Source organism: Pogonomyrmex barbatus, unplaced genomic scaffold (genome assembly GCF_055798465.1).
Source record: "Pogonomyrmex barbatus isolate J1 unplaced genomic scaffold, ASM5579846v1 scaffold20, whole genome shotgun sequence".
NCBI lineage: Eukaryota > Metazoa > Arthropoda > Insecta > Hymenoptera > Formicidae > Pogonomyrmex > Pogonomyrmex barbatus.
Window position 1 is genome coordinate 1622525 of NW_028297117.1, and position 20674 is coordinate 1643198.

General features: G+C 33.0%; 2 protein-coding genes across 7 annotated transcripts in view; both read left to right on the forward strand.

Moving 5' to 3' along the window:
* Positions 1-15405, forward strand: part of Notum (palmitoleoyl-protein carboxylesterase notum) — a 27814-nt gene extending 12409 nt beyond the window's left edge. The window contains exons 2-9 of one of the 3 annotated variants that reach the window (XM_089077804.1): positions 9903-10299; positions 10951-11011; positions 11109-11338; positions 11827-12036; positions 12126-12414; positions 12630-12952; positions 13173-13460; positions 14171-15405. In XM_089077804.1, the coding sequence (XP_088933930.1) occupies positions 9903-10299; positions 10951-11011; positions 11109-11338; positions 11827-12036; positions 12126-12414; positions 12630-12952; positions 13173-13460; positions 14171-14268 (1896 nt within the window). In that variant the 3' untranslated portion in view covers positions 14269-15405. Of the gene's footprint in view, positions 1-9902; positions 10300-10950; positions 11012-11108; positions 11339-11826; positions 12037-12125; positions 12415-12629; positions 12953-13172 lie in introns of all 3 variants that reach the window. The other 2 variants (XM_011646995.3, XM_089077805.1) reach the window with 2 other exon arrangements.
* A 587-nt stretch (positions 15406-15992) lies between these two features.
* LOC105432268 (PI-PLC X domain-containing protein 2) lies at positions 15993-20596 on the forward strand. 4 transcript variants are annotated; one of them, XM_011646991.2, is made up of 7 exons: positions 16175-16366; positions 16740-16930; positions 17543-17725; positions 18294-18525; positions 18819-19172; positions 19578-19765; positions 19848-20596. In XM_011646991.2, exons 2-7 carry the CDS (start codon positions 16882-16884, stop codon positions 20207-20209), a joined length of 1368 nt encoding a protein of 455 aa, XP_011645293.2. In that variant the 5' UTR covers positions 16175-16366; positions 16740-16881; the 3' UTR covers positions 20210-20596. The 4 variants fall into 4 exon arrangements, with proteins under 4 accessions (XP_011645296.2, XP_011645295.2, XP_011645293.2 ...); XM_011646992.2 differs by having other exon boundaries at positions 16775-16930; XM_011646994.3 differs by lacking the exons at positions 16175-16366; positions 16740-16930 and adding an exon at positions 15993-16151 and having other exon boundaries at positions 17543-17694.
* The last annotated feature ends 78 nt before the right edge of the window (positions 20597-20674 follow it).

Here is a 20674-nt window from a genome sequence, read left to right on the forward strand (position 1 = left end):
GCTATCGCCATCGCCGCCGCCGCCGCCGCCGCCGCCGTTGTAGCCGCAACCGCTGCACCGAACCGGGCCGCGACCACCGTGCAACCGCTGCGCCGCAGTCACGGTTGGCGCGCGGATACTTTGTTCGCGGCGCGCCACGCCGACCAAGCCGAGTCTCTTCTTCTTTCTCTTCCCTTTCCCTATCAATCTTCAGAAAATACGCGCCCTAGATTGTAAATTGTGGTTCCGCGCTCGAATCAACAATCACGTTGACAATACCATCGCGGTATCGTTCGGAAGACCTATGTCTCAGCATCATATCTAGGAATATAGCGAGACTTCAACATTGATCGGTTCCTTTTTATCTAAATAATCTTCTGCATAATATAGAATGCAAATTAATATGTATATGAAATTTATCAATTCTATACTTTTAAAAAATATTAATATAAATAATTATTATGCAGACACATAAATATTAATTGTGGAAAGTAAAATAATTTTTGTAAGAAACATATTTTTACAATCGAATATTATTACTATAATGTCGTTTCTTTAAAAATATTATCAAAATAATTTCGAATACAACTTATGTAAATATAAAGAATAAATATATAATATACATTGAAAAATGAAACTAGATTACTGAGGCTTGAAATTAAAATATTTTGTTAGAAGAGTAATTAAACAATTATTTTATGTACAAAAATGTACAATTCATTGTGATGTACTTTACATAAAAATCCACAAGAAAATTATAGGATTTTCCGTTTAGTAATATTATTATATATTATTCATTATTTTCCTTAAGTAATCCAAATCTAAAAGTTTTCTTTGCGGCACTACAGGTCTGTGGTTGTCATGATTCAACCCTGTTATTCAACTGTTGTGTATGTATTTTCGCTTCGAATTCACTCGTAGAAATGTAATTTTGAATCGCGAGAATATGGCAGCCACTTCATCAAACTTTCTACATTATCCGTTTCGAGAAAATATCTCTGATTGTAATTTGTATTCATATATATTGAGCATATCTTGCATTGACCAGTTTAAAATAAGTAATGTTATACGTTATGCATCATGATCTTGAGTACATTTTTTTTTATTTTTTTATTTTTATCAAATAATAATAAGAAGAATAAGAATATTTTCGTAAACAAGCTCCTAATGTAATTAACAATAAGCCTTAAATATATTGATAGTCTATATAATGCTGATTAGATATTCCATTTTTCTTAATTTCTTAATAATTTCTTTTATTAATAATTTGATATTAAATCTCTTTTAACTAAATCTTATTTAAATTCTGCTATTATAAAACTTATTTTTAAATTTAGTTATAAAATAAAATTTTATTATCGACTCATATACACGTGTAAGATTGAAGATTAATTTGCAAAAAACTATTTATTTTCATCTTTGTAACTTAAAATCTTACTTTTATTGACGCAAACATATCTCTAAATTATTTAAATAACGTAGAAAATATTGGTAAAGATTATTCATTCATTCGTTTGGACACTCCATTTAAAAAAAACTACAGTATTAATTAATGTTCGACCAATAATCCCTCTTTTGAGTTAAATCCTTTTCTTTTGGCCAAGTTTACTATGTCTCTCCGAGTTTCTCCGTCGTGCAGATAATTAGCGCCGACGGGAATCGCGACCTTATGTTAGAGCTAGTTTATGAACCCGACGCCAGGGAAGTGCGTTGATCCCGCGGGTCGCCGGCAAGCAGGCCGACCGATAAATTAGTTGCCAGGAGATATCTCCTTCACTTTTCCCTCGTACGGCGTTCGGAAGGCGCGCACAAGATGCGGTGTGGCGCAGCGTGGCACGGCGAAGCCGAGCCAAGCGGGCGAGCGAGTGAGCGAGCGAGCGAAGGCGAGGCAGGGCAAGGCAGTCATATTTCAGCCCTTGTTAGGACGAGGGGCCCCTGCCGAGACGAGCCAGGGAGAAAATCTCTTTGACTCGCCGCTCCGTGCCTTAATCCACTGGCGTATACCCTATCTTGCCACCTGCTCTCTCTTCCTTCCTCGTCTCTTCCTTCCCTTTACCCTTTCATGTACGCCTATCTCCCGATTTCTTTCTTTCTTTCTCTTCCTCTTTCTTACCTTCTTTTTTTTTTCTTTTTTTTTCGGGCCTACCGACGTAAAATACGGCAGATATTTACACCGATTTTTTTCAGGTCTTTTCCATCACCCTATTCTCTTTTTACAGACATATTGATCTAAATAGAAGTGATATCATCGCTGATTATTGCTATTATTATATCAATTACTGGACTTAGCTTTAGCTAGTTATCTGCAAATATTTACTCATTCTTAAATGTATTAATATATTAATATAAATGCGTAGGATAGATGAAATATTTGTTTTGTGAGATGTTTTTAATAATATCAAGCATGGAGTCACAGAGCATGCTAAGGTTTCAGAATTGATCTTCGATTATGCATACATGGATAAGAAGTAAGACTGATTGGAACTAAAGCACTATATTAAAGAAGATTTCACTTATTATTGTATAAATTTATCCTAAAGAATTCTTTTATAAAATATCAAAGGAGAAAGCCGATTTGTTTTTCCTTTAGAGTATTTTTTATGTATTTTTGAAGGATTATACAAGAATTAAAAGAAATATTCTTTTCCGTAAATATGCATGTTGCACAAAAGTAAACACAAGGATACAAAGAACTTCGTACCTTAACTTTTCCCGAAAATCGGGAAGTCATCTGATCGGCTTGGAAACGTAAAGCTAAATCGAAGAATAGTAAAATCTATCCAACATCTATTCCCGTGAACAACTCAATTGCTGAAACCAAATCGTATATCTCGTCCCGCCTTCGTTCGAATGCTTCCTCGCACCGTTAAGGAGACTGATCTTTTACCGACGAAGCGGCACAGGAAAAAGGAGAAGACCATGGAAGATTTCAAATGTGCCGTCATCCGTGCGAAAGACATCGAACTCCTCGCTAGTAAAGTTCGAGCTCTTGATATATGTATCCGCGATACCAATTTACGAACGATAACATATTACCTAAGAATGGTGAAAGAAAAGTGCAGGAAAAGAAAGAAATGATAACGTTAATGCTAAAATACGTTTATATTCATTCATCCAAATACAAAAGATGATTTCCTTTGAGAGTTCAATATTTATACTTTGTATCAAAATATTCACTATCTATGATAGAAGAAAGAAAATAAATATAATACAATAAATATAAGCATAAGAAATCATTTTTTTTATTTTCACATAATGGTGATCATAATTGTTGTATATTATATTTATATATTGGTATATAACAATTATGCTTGAATAATAACAGAAATAGATTACAAGATTTTCTTCTCTTGAGAGAAGTACATTAATACTGAAGAATATAATGGAAATATTTTTCGCGTGCGTTTTTCATCTAAAGTTGAATTTGCGTGCTATATTATCTTTTATTACGGACAACATTCATTTTAATGAAAAATTAATGGTAATAAAAAAGAATAAATATTTATTCTAGATTTATTATAAATAAGATTTATCATTATACACGTATCATTAAGTAGATCATTTTAAAATTGTTTAAATAAACGAATTTTTTTTATCGCACAATTTACGCTGAAAGAACATATAAGATAGAATATATTTCACATAAAGAAGCGTGATCGAAATCACGCTTTTCATCTTTTTTCAGAAATTCTAATAAGATTTTAGCGTGTGTCGAAAATACTTCAAAATATCGTGCAGTATCGGAGCGTCGATGGAAGTAATTTTGCGCCAAAAGTTCGCCAAGGGTGTGGATAAAAAGCGGCGTTTCAAGACGGCATTCAAGGGAACGTAATCTAGCACCCTCGCAAAACTTCCCCCTCCGTACTCGCAGAACCACGCTCGTTAAGTCGCGAGAGCGCGTCGAAAGCTGACGCTTACTTTCGCCAACTCCTCCCGAGGAAGGAGCCGCAACAACAACCCCGCCGCGCCGCGCCGCGCGGTTATGGTAATGCGTGGTTTGCGGTGCGTGTTAGCCGGCCGGACGGCCCTCGTAATGGTAACGAGACGGTCTCTCACCATCATCATCAACATCCAGACGACGACGAAACGCGATGCGAACGATCAACGACTCTCGGACCGGCCAGCAAGACGCGCGGCCCTCTTTCAAAGATGCCGACCGCGATCCGTTCTCTGGCTATTTTTAACCTGTTTTCGTCTCCCTTATGTATCCCTCTCTGTTTTTCTCTTCTCCTCTCTGCTTCTCTCTCTCTCTCTCTCTCTCTCTCTCTTTTTCTACGTTTTCTCGCAGATATATTACGTGTTACTGCTAATAAAAAGAAAGACATTTGATATTATCCAAATCTGAGATTTCGATTATGCTTTATGGTGGAATAAAAAATAGAGTCAAAATTTATTGTGTCTTATAAATTATAAGAAAGATCTACATAAAAGGGATGTATATACATGCATGTATAATATGAAGTTAATATATAAGGCTTCTTAAACATAAATCAATCAATATACGTGAAATTATAATGTTATAATTCTATTTTTATTTCTATTATTACTTTTTCATTATTATATACCTAAAATATTTATCTCATTTTCAATTTACGTTACATTTAAATGTATTTATCAATGCATTATGTATGTATTCCTAAAGTTCTATTCTTTCCCGTGTCCTCTTCGGGAATGTATGTCCCAGAGTATGAATAAATTGCACTTCTCTCTCTCTCTCTTTCTCTCTCCCCCCTCTCCCCTCCCTCCTCCCACTCCTTCTTCCTCTCTACTTCCCTCTCCTTCTCTTTCTCTCTTTCTCTTTTTCCTCCTGTCCCTTTCTTTCTCCATCGTTGCATGCGTGTGCATCCGCGCACGCCGCATCGGCGGAATGCCACGCATCACCAGCTACGAGAGTCAGTCAACCTCGAGAAGGAATCAGGTGTGGAACAAATGAATTCGCGACGGGGGAGGCGGATCAGCCAGCTCCTTAATCTCGCGGAAGCGAATGCTTTTTTTGTGAAAGATAGATTCGTAAAGCAGGGCATTGCCGTCATTTCTGTTCTCATGCAAAAATTCGAGATTATTTGTTCATATATATAAAAGATAAAGGCAATTAATGCATATATTTTAAATCAATAAAAAGAAATTTAAATTTCACAACTGTTTTTGTTAAATTTTATTAAAATTTTATTAGGAATAATTATAATATATAATAGGATAATATATTGCAAGCTATTTTTTTTTTAATTTAAACTAAATATTATTCCATATGATTGTGTGCAACATGCATTGATAACATTATTAAAAGCTTACTAATATTTTATTTATACCGAGACATTTTTTAATTCTATTTAATAAGTATTATATATAAAAATTCAGCAATATAATAATTCATATCATTTATTTTTTATGAAAATTTAAAACAATGTTTGTACACATAAAATCACACAAAAAGTTGAAAAGTATATGCTGCATTTATATAATATAAGGAAGTGAAAACATAAATAAAATTATGTCAATATTGGGCTGCGCATTGAATATTCTTAGTATTGTAAAAACAGAGATCGAAAATAATTTCAATAGGAAATGTTTTTAATTATCCGCTGATAATTAAACCTGCTTTTATAATTCTTTCAAATTATGAAATTGTAACATATGTACCATGACAGAGAAAGATTTAAATAAAAATATAATAAAATTAATTCGGAGAAAATTATTAAACATACGAGAACTATATAATATCATTGAAAGGAATAAAAACGATAATTATTTTTATGTGAAAATTGTATATACTAAAAATAATACAATCTACAATGAAATCCGTGCGCAATGATTAAACGTATCAATACTCTCTAGCAATAAAGATTCCGTAATATTTCTTTAGAAAAATATTAATTGTCCGAAATTAGTAATTAGGATTATATAAATACTTTTATTTATATTCATATGCAACGTGGTCACATATTATTATTACATAGTATTATTGGAGTATATCATTCTCGATGAAATTTTTCGACAAAAATTGTGAAGAGAAAATGTCATCTGAAAGAACGATGAAGGTTTCTCTTTTTCTCCTTATCACGTGCATTAACTATAATAAAATATCGATGGATATACGAATACTACTTGGAGCTCGCACGAGTACGTCGCGCCTTGCTCCATCGTAAAAAGCCGTTCAGATCGCGGCCATTTATCTATGGCGTGATTCATCTCTTTGACTGCGACACATGGTATCTTTAAACGTTTTACCTGCTACCGGATTCCCTGCAGCTAGTATAGGGTACGCCGCCGGTCCAAGTAACAGCCATCACTTTGTCGGCCTTTGTCACGGGGATTATGCGCTGGGTGGCAAATTATGACGGACACCTTCACGCCCAAGACACCCTCTAATGTGCCCGCCGAGATGGCAAAAAGAGAAAGAGAGAGAGAGAGAGAGGGGGGGGGGGAAGAGGGGGAGAGAGAGAGAGGGAGAGGGGGAGAGAGAGAGAGAGAGAGAGAGAGAGAGAGAGAGAGAGAGAGAGAGAGAGAGAGAGAGAGAGAGAGAGAGAGAGAGAGAGAGAGAGAGAGAGAGAGAGAGAGAGAGAGAGAGAGAGAGAGAGAGAGAGAGAGAGAGAGAGAGAGAGAGAGAAGATTGAGAATCCTTAATATACCTCGAGTATATGTTCCTTAAGGGAAAGCTTATGCAAAATTATGCAAAAATATTTCCGTAGAGATTAATATACTAATAGATATTATATTTAGCTGTAACATTAGCTGTAATATTTATTATTACAATGTATTTAGAAGGGAAATATGATTTTAAAACGAGTCAACGGAAATTTTCTTAAATCCAAAATCGATGTATTATGATTGAAACAGTCATAAAAAATTGAGCACATTGGAACATTTTGAAGAAATAAAATATCAATTCTTGTAATAAAAAGTTATATTAGATTTATAATATATGTAAATTGTTGTAATATGGTTTTTAATTGTAATTTGTCGCTAATAATGTAATGACTATTTTCCTTATCGTGCATTATATAATATTATAACATTCGTATATCAGTATATTTTATATAATATATAATGTTGTTATATAAAAATTAATACTAAATTAGAATTTAATCAGTCAAAGAAAAGCAATATAATATTTCTTACTCTCTTTCAAAATATAGAGAAGATTAGAACCTTTTTTTTTCTTTTGTCAGCGGTTTTCATTCTTCCATTATTAATCCATTATTGGGATTGCATTAAAATTTTTCAGGCGGAATTAGTTGTTTCGATTGGTTATACTAAAACCATAAAGAAATCTGTAAAAAGCTTCCCACAAATTTTTATTTTATCTCTGGCATTCATTGCGTAATAAATCACACGCGCATGGTAAACAAGTATCAAGTTTGTCTTAAATGTGAGCCAATATATCGCATCTCTACATATGTTTGACTTCAGTTATCTTATTATCAAAAATTTTATTAAACTGTTATTACACAAAATAGTAACAGAATTATTCTATAGCAACAGAAAGTTTTGTTTAACTAATAATATACTTTTATTCTCTACACACTACAGTAGTATAACTATACACTTTTGTTCTCTCACAATGAAAAATATCAAAATTTCAAAAATATTTATTTAACTTCTCTTTCAATCAAATTTTTTTATTGTAATATTTATGCGATTTAAATAAAATTTAGGAAAAAATATATATGTTGTAAAAGATATTTTACGATAACTTTTTCATACTTTTCATATTTTGCGTATGAAATTCGTAATTATTCATTCCTTTTGCAGTAAATATATAAACAGAATGTAATGTCGAATTAGCTTCAGTTTCTCCTACAGAAATAGCAAACATTATATACATTTTTTACTTATCTAATTATCTATTCCAATTTATAAACGCAGAAAATTATTTAAACTATAATTAAAATAAATCAATTTATTAATAATTTGTTATTTGGTCTTATTTATTTGAAAATATACATCATAAAAAAAAATTTAGAAAATTTTAGAAATATCGGTAAATAACAAATATTACATATTGTTGAAAAATAAAAAAATATTTGCATCATTGTAACATTACCGAATTATATTTTTGAGTTTAAGGCAGCTTTTTATCGCTCTTTCTTTCAATAGCTCTTGAATACCTTCCCTTAGAGTGTAACATATAAAACTGTCCCTGCGCAACCAGTCCGACACCCCAACGAATTGATTTACGGTATAATAAAGCGGTTAAGCGCAGAGTGGAAGCATCCCCGTTCGAGTCGTCTACTTTATTTATGACCTCCCCGAAAGTTTCGATTCGATGCGGATTCTCGAAATCGCTGCAAGTCCGTAGCTATGCTTTCCCGATAATTTGTGGTTACGCCAAAAGGTATAGACGGGAGAGGGACATGCCACTTTCGGTCAGCTTTAAGTTTTACGGTAATGGAAGGATGGTTGCGTATTCCAAGTACTTAATGCCGACGAATCTTAAAAAGTTTTCCCTCGCTCGGTTGTTTTTTAATTTTTTTTTTTTTTTTTTTTTTTAATTTGGAATGTCGCCTCATGCTGATATATCAAAACTGAACTAACTTTAACTTCTTTAACGATTTTCTATGAATTGATAAAAAACTAACAACAATTTAAAAAAGCTTTCGTCATCTCGCATATAAAATTATATGACAAATAGTTTTTTCCCTGTAAAAGAAACTTTAAATTTAATAAGAAATACAAATGATTTTAGACCTATCAAAAGCTAAATTGGCTTCCAAATATATCATAATGTTAGTTTATTACTGAACAGATTTTATATGCTATTCTGATTTTTCCTGATATTATTAGTAATTAAATTATAGATAAAAAATATATTAAAATCAAATTAAATAAAATTAAAAGAGGTTTATTCTTTTTATGTCTTTAGCTATGTATCCTTAAAACTTAACTTACTCTTTACCGCTTAATTATTTACATTTAAATAAAAAAAATTATTGATTAAAAATCTGTTTTAAATTGATCGAAAACTTACGTAGATAAGAGAAATTTCAATCAGTTTTTTTTTAAATAAATGAATTTTCCGATTTCTAATAATATTAATATATGCAAATGCGAGACACACAGTTGACAATATCAAGGACTATAGTGTATATGATCAATGAGATCATAAATTAGACACGCGTTTCGTACGAGAAAATCCCTGACCAACGATCAGCGATCGCAGCTGAATCATAACATTGTACGGCGCATTTCTTTCACGGTCACGACGCGATGCGGAGGGAAAGGCGGAGAAGGAGGGAAGTGACTCCTCCTCTTTTTTTTTTGTTCTCATTGCTCCGTACAGAGCGGAACTCAATTCGCCGTTTGCGGTCCATTATGCCCGATCATAATTGCGTCGCAACAACGTTTCTCCTTCCTACCATCCGCGATGTTGGCGGCGGGCTTTCATCTCTGGCTGAGATCGAGAAACCGAGCTTCTGTTTCCGAGGTGTCCGCCGCCGGCTACCGTCCTGGAAGCTGGAACTTGATCCTAAGTAGTCGTTTTCGTGAAAGAGGGGCAGGAGGCCGAGGGACGTTGTTGCGGTAAAATGCGCCACCGATGGGTACGATAGTCGGAGAGAGGGAGAGGGAGGGTGGCGCTGTGTCGTGTAGTTTGGCGTTCTCCGTTATCGTTGTTTTTTTAAATTATTTCCGCAGTCGCTCGTTTGTTACGTGGCCTACGTTGGCCCGATCGCTGATACGTTCATGTAACTATCGAAAAAAAAAAAAAAAAAAAAAAAAAAAAAAAAAAAAAAAAAAAAAAAAAAAAAAAAAAAAGGAAATGTACATGAGAGCCAAATTCGCGAACATTGACTATTGAAATAACACGTTCGATAAAATTTAAATTAAGTAAAATATCTATGAAATATGTTTCGCAACATAAAGTTTAGATAATTAAAATTTTTAATATCAGATAGACAAGCATAATATGTGTGTGAGTTATTTAGGTTTCACGCATGTTTCAGATTACGCCGTACTTAGCGGCCTTGATCCTGACAATAATTGCGGAGGATAAACCAACAAATACGGTCTCGGTTTCCTCGGTTTCCTTGGATTCGCCGATAGAATACCAAAGCAACACGATAAGGAAAGTGATGAGTTACTTGGGAAAGTATGGGCTGGATGACCAGAGAGCGCTGAAGAAAGTGTATTTAAGCAACAGGTCGATCACTTGTAATGACGGATCACAGGCTGGTTTCTATCTACGAAAGTCCCACGGTTCCAGACGATGGATCATATACCTGGAAGGCGGCTGGTATTGCTATGACCACAAGAGTTGTAGGACCAGGTGGATGCGGATGCGGCATCTGATGACGTCAACTCAGTGGCCCGAGACACGCGACGGTGGGTCACCTCGATCACTTATAATTATACGTCGCGCGGAACGAAAACGATTTTCCGCTCGTGAATCCAAGCATCAAAACTCGAACTGCATCGTAAATTAATGTGTAGTGTTCCGCCATGGATGCGCGTTTCTAAATGCTTGCATTACTTTTTGCATCGTTTTAACAATATACATTACATGACGTGGATCAATACATAAAAATTTACTGTATTATACACAAATGAAATTTATTACATCGCATCAATGACATAAATTATATTTTTATTAAATTCAGATGCGCATCGAAGATATTCTGAACTTGACATAATGTTAATATCTTTTCTTGACATAATGTTAATATCTTTTCTCATCATAGATAATTTTATAATTCAAATCCTAAAATAAATCTGTTAGAAAAGATTTAATTATAATTAACTAAAAAATATTTGGTTCGTCCAAAGAGAGAAAGTTCTAGAATCTTAATTTACTAAAGTTCTATAACTTTTAACATTTAATAATTATCGATCCTTTTTTTTAATTTATTCTCCAGCATCTGTAACTGCAAGGCAACAGGTGATCCTGGACCAGCCATATACATATATTGCTTGACTGCATTGCAGTCTTTTGCCGCACTGATTGTCGAAAAATAAAAGTGTTCACAATTTTTTCAGTGGGCGGGATGCTCTCGCCGAATCCCGATGAGAATCCATTCTTTTGGGGCACGAATCACGTGTAGGTATTGTCCATCTCGTTTAGGTATAGTCGATCTCGCGACATCGCGTCACTAATCATATTTTTCTTTAACGACGCCGTAATCGTTATTCCACAGTTTTGTTCCTTATTGCACGAGTGACAGCTGGAGTGGTACTAGGGCCTTCAGATCGTCGAATGACATGTTCTCCTTCATGGGCGCAGAAATCGTGGTCCAGGTCATCCGGGACTTGGTTCCCCTTGGCCTCGAAAACGCGAGCGCCTTTCTTTTGGCTGGTAGCAGCGCGGGCGGCACTGGCGTTATGCTAAATTTGAATCGCGTTCATAATCTGATACATCACGAATTGGGTATGTCGCAATCGATTTATCCGTTATAGTCCTTATTAGACTATCCTATCATTATCATTGATTGTTGTAGTTTTTCTGTATAAGTATTTCTGATTAACAATCCAATTAAACAAATCAACATCAATGATAATTATGAATCACTTATATTTATCGTTAATATTACTGTTTCTAAACTAATCAAATTTTAATTGATCTTCTTAATATCTTTCATTAACATTGGCAGTAAGACCGAATTATCTTCTCATATTTCATTCTATGTTTTTAATATTTATAAATTCTTAAATATAAATCTTTTAAAATATTATATCTAATTTTGTTAAACTTTTTACTTTACAATTAAATCAAATAGAGTCATCTAAAGATATTACTTTAAGTTCAGATAAATAATTTCTTTTCTATACTTAAAAACTCATTAATTTATTTTATTGTTAAGTATTCCATCTTTTGTGTATACGAAAGATGATAATAAAAATTATCTATTCGTACAGGCTTGAGACACGTTGCTATACGTGGTGTATCAGATTCCGGATGGTTTCTCGATAGAGCGCCTTACTCTCCGAACGGTTTATCGCCGATCGATGCGATACAAAAAGGAATGGAATTATGGAACTCTCAGATGCCTCGTAATTGCGTGATTAGATATCCCAACGAGCCATGGAAATGCTTTTTTGGATATCGACTCTATCCAACTTTATCCGGTGAGTTTATCTTATATAATGAAAATTTCGATAATATTTAAATTATAATGTTTCAATGAAGACTTAAATTCTTTTATTTAACATTCTAGCACCATTATTTGTCTTTCAATGGATATTCGACGAGGCCCAGATGAAAGCTTATAACGTGGCTGCACCAGTGACAAGACAGCAATGGGACTATATACATAAGATGGGCGACAGTCTGCGGCAGACGTTTGAAAATGTTACTGCGGTCTTTGCCCCGAGTTGCATTAGTCACAGTGTCTTGACGAAAAGAGATTGGAAGATGATTAAAATAGATGAGGTTTCTTTTGCACAGGCGTTGTTTTGCTGGGATCAAATGCCGATCGGAAATTATCGTAATAACCAACATAATAAGTAAGTAGCTAAATGGAATTCATGGTGCCATATATATATATATATATATATATATATATATATATGAATGTGATTGAAAATATATTTATTATTAAAATCGTTGTTTACCGAGAAAATATTTGTCAAAATGTAGTTCATCTTGATAAATAAACAAAGGATGATTCAGATGAATGACGATCGAAACCTCGAAGATAATGTTTTTCGTTCTGCTGCAGTACTCACTCGCAAATCGAGACCAATCAACCGTGCGGGAAGTCACTGAAAAAGCTATTGCGTTCTGGTACCAGAAAGGGAAATGGTACCTCGATCGAAGGCGGAAAAAGCAGAGTTGGATCTTCTACGGAAACACAAAAAGTTCGATTGTCTGTCGTTGGCAAAATGCAGGAAAGAAAGCCGGTCTCCAATTCGGTTCAAGAACGGGAGAATAAGAAGAGACGAAAGAGGAAACATAAAAGCAGAAGGAGAGAGAGAAAGGAGAGAGAGAAAAGTAAAGAGGGGAGAATGAAGAAAGAGAAACATCAGCGAAGAAAGAACGCTGGTACGGTTTAGCAATGCACAAACATGTTTTGAACCTTGTTCAATAACAGTCGACATTCTTTGAATAGTTCCAAGCTGTTTCAATTTCAAATTCTGTAAGAATAGATTGGTCAAAAACTCATTGCAGTATTGCGTTTAATTTTGCGATAAAATTAATTTTGACACTTATTATTAATTTTAAAAAAATTTTTCGAAATTTGTTACAATGTATCTTTTCACAGGTCGTCGCAAAGGCGGCAAGCAAGTCAACGGCAATAACCATACGGCTATATTTAATGGCATCAGGCCACAGCGATCGGTAATACCGTCATTCAAACGGAAGTGCATCAAGAATTGCCATTTCCGTATGATCGAGCGTTGCACTTGGCCGCAATGTAACCATAGCTGTCCCAAGCTACATAATCCTTTTACGGGCGAGGAAATGGACTTTATTGAACTCCTCAAGAGCTTTGGTCTAGACATGAAAAGTGTCGCGAATGCTCTCGGCATCGATATACATACGTTGAATAGTATGGATCACAATGAGTTGCTGAATCTTTTGACACAACGCGCAAACTAGCAAAACAGTCGTAACAATTATGCAAAGTTTTCCGATTATCAGTCCTTTTATTAACGCAAGTCTAAAGTCAGAACTCGATATTTACATATAATTAGGAATATCATATTTTGAACGTTTCATATTAATTATTTATTTACTGGTATCAATGATACAGTACTTAAATTTAAAAAAAATATGTTGTAAAAAATTAAGAACAATGAAATTTTTTATTGAAATATTAGAAGTATAAACACACAAAAAATTAATACATATTAGAACATTAGATGGCAAATATATTTTATTTTTATATATCTATAATTTTAATAAATTTAATTATACAACACAAAGATATGTGCCAAATCAAGCTTAAAATAAATCTTATGTTATTTTTTAGATTGATAATAATCTTGCATATATCTTTATGTTATGTATCTTTACATATCATTGATTTAAACTAGAGACTGCCAATTAATTAAGTTGAATTATTAACTTCGCTCACGTAACAGATAAAAGTAATAATTTTAAAAGTAAATAATTTTTTTCTTTGACGGCAACAATTTAGTATACAAAGTTACTATGCTCGAATAAGAATACATTACGCGTTATTAATCGAATGTAACGTGTTTAACCAAAATAGATGTACATAATTTCATAGAGATGCCTCTTATGGTGCGTTTGCAGGACTCGCTTCGTTGAAAAGACAAGAAAGCCGAGAGAATGGAAATTTCAATTGGCATTTTCGCCGATGGACAAGGGGAAACGAGAGTTCTGGCGTGTAGAAAGTGTATATTTCATTGTAATTGTACGATTACATGAATATCTTAATTTATTATAATTTATAGATAAAATAACGAATCATGTAAGTATGTTTTACGAATTAATTCGACGTTCTTGACTTGGTTCAGATTCTGTCATCTAATTCGAAAATTCGAAAAATAGAATCTTTCCATTGTGCTTTTTTTAAAAGATCCTTTATTTCAAACATGTTTGAATATAACTTTATCACATCACATCAGAAATAATTATAAATTGAATTTGTCATATCTAATTGTCATATTTGAAAATTAGTTGCAACTCAGTTACGTATGCAAAAGACTGTGTAAAGGATCTTCCAATGGCAAATAGGACTGATTTTTTTTTATGTAACGTCGGAACGGAATTCATAAATGATTAACTGACCGACAAAGCAGCTTCATAGACTGATTAAATTATCTACCTCAACGAATCAAATCGTATTAACGTCCTTCATGTACTATAATTGTCAACTTAGAACATCATGATAAGAACAGTTATTGTAAGTTAATGCGCGTAAAATATATATAAAGTATATTGTACCTATGTTTTCAATTCTGTAATATAACTCTGCCAAGATACTATTATTTATTTAATGTAGTATATAGAATCCGATGATCGCAGCGTGACATATATTTTTTATCGTATACACATATAATTTAATATATTGATGGTATCAATGAAAAATAACAAAACAAAAATAACAAAACTATAATTCGTCAAGAAAATTATGATAAATTTTTTCTCATGTACTCATGTTTTGTTTATATTGATATGAAAAGATAGAAATAAAATAGCAAATAAATGCAAAATTACAGAAATTAAAGGCAGGACTACTTTTTTTAAATCTTTTATTTGATAAAACAGTATTGAAAATATATATAAATCAAATCATCAGAAAATTACTACAATTACTACATTTTTTTATTAATACCATCGATATACTAATATTAAAAATTTTGAGATTTTATTTATTTTTATTTTTCTAAATTTATAACCTCGCGAGTGCGCGATCTAATAGTCGAGATTCCATTCAGAGCTTTGACTTGCATTCACGTATACCATCATGTATTGTTATTTTCTAAAGGAGTATGTAAATAAATTGTATATCTGTTCTATTGAAACTTCAATGGTTAATTTTTAATTTTAATCATTCATTTATGTTCCTGTATTTAGATCCCGCAAACTAATAAACAAAATCCAGAGCATCATACGTCATACATATTCCTATTAAATGATCCAAGTAAATTACATGAAAAAAAAAACTTTAAAAAAAATTAATTGGGTAAGTTCTATGACTAACATTTACACAAGGCATTCTACATTCTGTATTATATATCGCAGTGTAGAACCAATAGACAAATATACGATTTGTACCATATTTGTGATCAACCTATATCCCAATAAAATCTAGCTCTACGTATCATAAAATACCTTAAAATGTCATCGATAAATCGTGATCTGTAGCCTCGATCTATATGTAACGATTAATCTGTTTGCTCTCACAACGCGTTCCCTCCTGACATACAGTGTCCCCTGCGCACGATGCACAAGGGCGATAATTCAATGTAGAAACTGAATCCGTTCTCCCAACCTCCACCGATCGGTCGGTCGGTCGGGCTCGCATCCATCGCCGGCTCTCCCTCGAAACTATATATTCCGCGACGGCGTATGCAGGAAATGGTATTTAACAAGCCAGGTCGGGTTCAACCTCGAGTGCATGCACGTAGCCGATAGTCAATGTGATGAAGAGGCGGACGTGGAAGAGAGAAGGAAAACGAACGAGTACTGGGTCCCTCCTCGTATCCAATTGACGTGTCCGAGGAAGTGACGGAAGGATGGAAGCGCAATGTACTTGAACGTCCCATAAGTGAGTTCTACATTAAACTACTACGGTTACCGGTAGTTCGTTCGGCTGTCTATCGTTCAGTCGTCGGGTTGTCAGCCGAAGACCACTGCACCGTTAGCAGGGCATTTAAATTCGTTTTCCGTACGATTTCAATTCCGCGCGTTCCGCGATTCTTCGATACGACAATAATGCTTCACCCAATCGAGAGATTCTCCTAAGCGAGACGGAAGTGAAACGTAATTAAAAACATCGGAAAAAAAACAGTCGTCATCATTATCGAGCGCGACGAATTATATTTATAAGACTGTATACACCTTACTATACAGGAGTACTTGCAGAGAGAATAGAATAAATTTTCAATAGAAGAATGAGACGATATTGTGGATAATAAATCTGAGGGAAAATCATTCCATTATTGCTTAAATTTAATTTTAACTAAAAGTGCAAAAGTGAAACTTTATGTCTTTCATATTTTTTTTCTATTTTTTTTTCTCTATTTTTTCTTTATTTAAGCAAATATTTTTAATTTTTAAAAAGTGAAAATTTATTTCTTGTTAACAAAAATTTATACGGCAATGTCATCACATAAAAATGAGTTGTATATTTTAGAAACTCTAGACTTTTATATCGAATTATGCTTAAAGAAATCAGAAATTGTTTGATTAAATCACGAATGTACAACAATTGCTGACATTGGAAGATCGGAGACAATAGACAAATAATTTTGATTAAAAATCTCTTTATTTCAATCATGCTGAAAGGAATTATTCTGTTGGTTCTTCATGTCTTCTGTGACATTGGTGAGAATGAAATATTATGTTCAGATTACACGTTCTTTTAGCACAATTTTTGTTTTATTACAAATATGAAGTAATATATGTTTCAAATAGATATTTTAAAAGAATCTAAAAAAAATCAATATTGTCGAAAGTGTGTTAGATTTTGCGTGTGTAAATACGTAAATATTTTGTGTATAGAAAGCAAATATTTTTTTACAATACAGGCACAATACATTCATTTTCGTTCAAATATTGTGAAAAGTATGAAAAATGTAAAAATATGAAGATATAAAAATATTTTACTGTTATTTACATCATTCTGCATTTTTATTATATTTGTGTATTTTTTATATTTGTCTAGTTTTTTCAATTCATCCATATATAATAAACTTAACATTTTTAATAAAATAATTTTACATATTATATAACATCTTTAATTTACCGTTCAAATTCTAATAAAATATGATGAGCGATATTGCGCATAAATGTTCTTATAAAATCACCAAATGAATTTGCGTAATTAATTTGAGAAATGCAAGTAATTAATTTATCTAGCAGATTAAAGATATAAAACAATTTGCTTCTTTCTCGTGTATCGTATCTCTCAATTTATCTTTCTAATTTCTCTTTCAGCATTGGCAGGGCAATGCGGAAAGGTGTGGGTTACGGTTTCCTCTTTGTGGAGACCAATCGCTGCCAGCGACAAGGTGGTCGATGCCGAATTGGAAGTAAATTGGGAATTCGATTGTCCGGCGGGCACAAGATACTCAGATACCCAGATCAAGGTGTTCACTGCTGACCCGTTAGCAGCACATAGTAATAAATTTTGCTTGTTTCTCTTGTGTGTTGTATTCCGTTGCCAAAAATAACGATTAAAATTGAAGATGTATATCCCTTATTTCACTTACATATTAACTAGTGCATATTGTATCAAGAACTACACTTTATCTAATATTACAGTTTATCTAATATTACAAATTGTAAAAATATGACGTATGACATTTCGTATTATAACTTGTAATTGTTAAAAATGAGTTTATTTTATTTATAATTCATCTTGTTAGGGAATTTTATCAACAAAATTCGAAATTTATAAGTTTATTTTGTTTTACTGATTGCTTAGCGCAGATCACCAGCTTATGCGCGTTGAAACGTTTGGAGTCCGTCGTTAAAACTTGTTTGCTAAGTCTCTCTTCCGCCTATCGCATTCAATTTGAAAACATTGATCCGCTCGAAATGAATCCCTTGATAGTTTTGAATCGTTTCCAATCCGATTTGTCTTACAGAATGAATCGTCGTGAAATCGTGCGCGTACAAATGCATCCATTCTTTATCACATTTTTTTCATTATAAAGCTAACTTTGGATGCCATTATTTGTTCCAGACAAAATGATCAAACCCGAACTGATTTTGACTTCCTTACAACGTCCCCGAGGATATTATAGAACAAATATTACAGTCGGTCGCCCGCCACTGCCAGGAGGATGGAATACAAAGGACGGGGCTACTCTGCCAGGATCACATTGTCTCGATTATTATGCAATCCTTTACAAAGACGGTCACATGTTTTCCATGTCCTGTTTGCAAATTTGGCCGACGTGGATGTATGATTTGAGGTACCATAACTTTCTACATATTTTTAAAATTTAATAATTTACTTTTCAAATATTTTAAAATAGCTCACAAAATTGAAGAATAAAATAATAAAGAAATGTCAAGTAATATGTTGGAAGAATTGTAAAAAAGCTTTTATTACAAATAGTCTTTAATGTTATACATAAAACGCAAATATGTTGCTTGCATTTATTTGTCATTATTAATAATCTGAGGCGTTGTAATAATTATATGCAAGTTTCTTTGTAGCAACTAACTACTGTTAATACACAGACAAATGTTTCCTTTGTCAAAGGAGAGAAATCGGTATGCTTCCTATCGGCAGTCTGATGATACCCGGAACACATAATTCTGGTTGTTACAAACACGGCGATCTGACACGCCGAGATGCCTTTCAGCGGTACTTGTTGACACAGGATCGTGATGTTTGGACGCAGTTGGTGCATGGCATAAGATATCTAGATATTAGAGTTGGATATTATCCATCGATACCGAACGGCACCGCACTCGACGAGGACGGCAATCATGTAAGTAGATTCTGGGTCAACCACGACGTCATCCGTATCACACCTCTTTCAGAGATTTTAAAGGACGTGAGGGATTTTTTGGACGCAGCGAGGGGTGAAGTTGTCATTATGGATTTTCATAGGTGAGTCAACGTGACATACAAAATAGTTATTTAATATAGTTATCTAATATAGCATTACATGTTTTATATTCACGGATGTATGCATTCGCCATAAATTTAACTCGTTATTGGTCATAAAATTCGAATAAACGGTCTTTAAAAATTATATTATATAAAAGCTGTAAAAGTTATGAAAAACGTAATAATTAAATTTAATCTGCCCAATTAATTTCGCTTAGCTTTTAATATATAAAAATATTTAAAAAATCGAACATTTTCTTTTATTTTTTCTTTTTACATGTCACACTTTTATTTTTACAAAAATATTGATAAATTATTAATAAATTTGTTTTACAGTACATTAAAACTTTGTTATAATAAGAAAAATTTTTAATTATCTTATAATAAATAAAAATTATCAAACAGATTTCCTGTCGGCTTTGAAGGTAGACCAAACAGACATCGGAAATTGCTAGCTATTTTACATAAAGAATTCGAAAGTTTAATCTTGAAGCCGGATAGAGGGATTGAAGGTCTGGGACCAACATTAAATGATATTTGGACCGGCGGGAAAAGATTAATTATCTGTTATGGTGACAAACACATAGTAAACGGTGAAAGGATTTTTGTCAATTTTTAATTTAAAAATTTGATTCGTTAAAGTTGTTTAAAAGCTAATAAGCGTTTTCAATTTAGAATATGAATGGCTATGGCCACCCTTGACACAAGTATGGGGCAATCAGCAAACGGTAGAGGGTTTGTTCGAATATTTGGATGAAGAAATTTTGGGATCAAAAAAACGCAGAAATAGTCAGAATCCATTGTGGGCAGTAATGGCGGAATTGACGCCATTTCCATTAGACATTTTCTTTAATCTATCTGGCGGACTTCGGCAGATGGCGGATTCTGTTAATCGAAATCTCACTGTCAAGTTTCAAGAGGAGTGGTGGAAGGAAACGAATATCGTGGCTACAGATTTTTTTCTCGGAAACGATTTGATTTGGGTATCGAGAATGTCAAATATAAAGAAAAGTAATATTGCACAATGGCGTTTGTAGTCAAAATATAAAATTACTTTAATAATTTTGAAGTTATTCCTCGTTTTGAAAATAACAAGAAAATATTCACTCAGCAGTGAAACAAACATTTTATTAAATTTCCATAAATCTTAATAAAGATGGAACGATGTACATTGAATCGATGTTTATGTATGAGATTATTCAATTGTATGATCTTCATAGGAGATGTAAGACACTAATTCATTCACTTATTATACAATATAGTTACAATAACATTGTATAAACAACTATTTAAACTATTTAAATACTTTCTGCAAATTGTTAATAGCAAATTTTAACGAAATATTGATACGAAATATTTCTATAAATATTAATATTATATCTGTATCAATTTTGCAAATAAAAGTTTTAAAATTTTTATTGAAATTTACTCACGTAATAAATTTTTAAATTTATGAAAGAATTTAATATTCTATAAAATCAAATACTGTAATTTAAATTCAT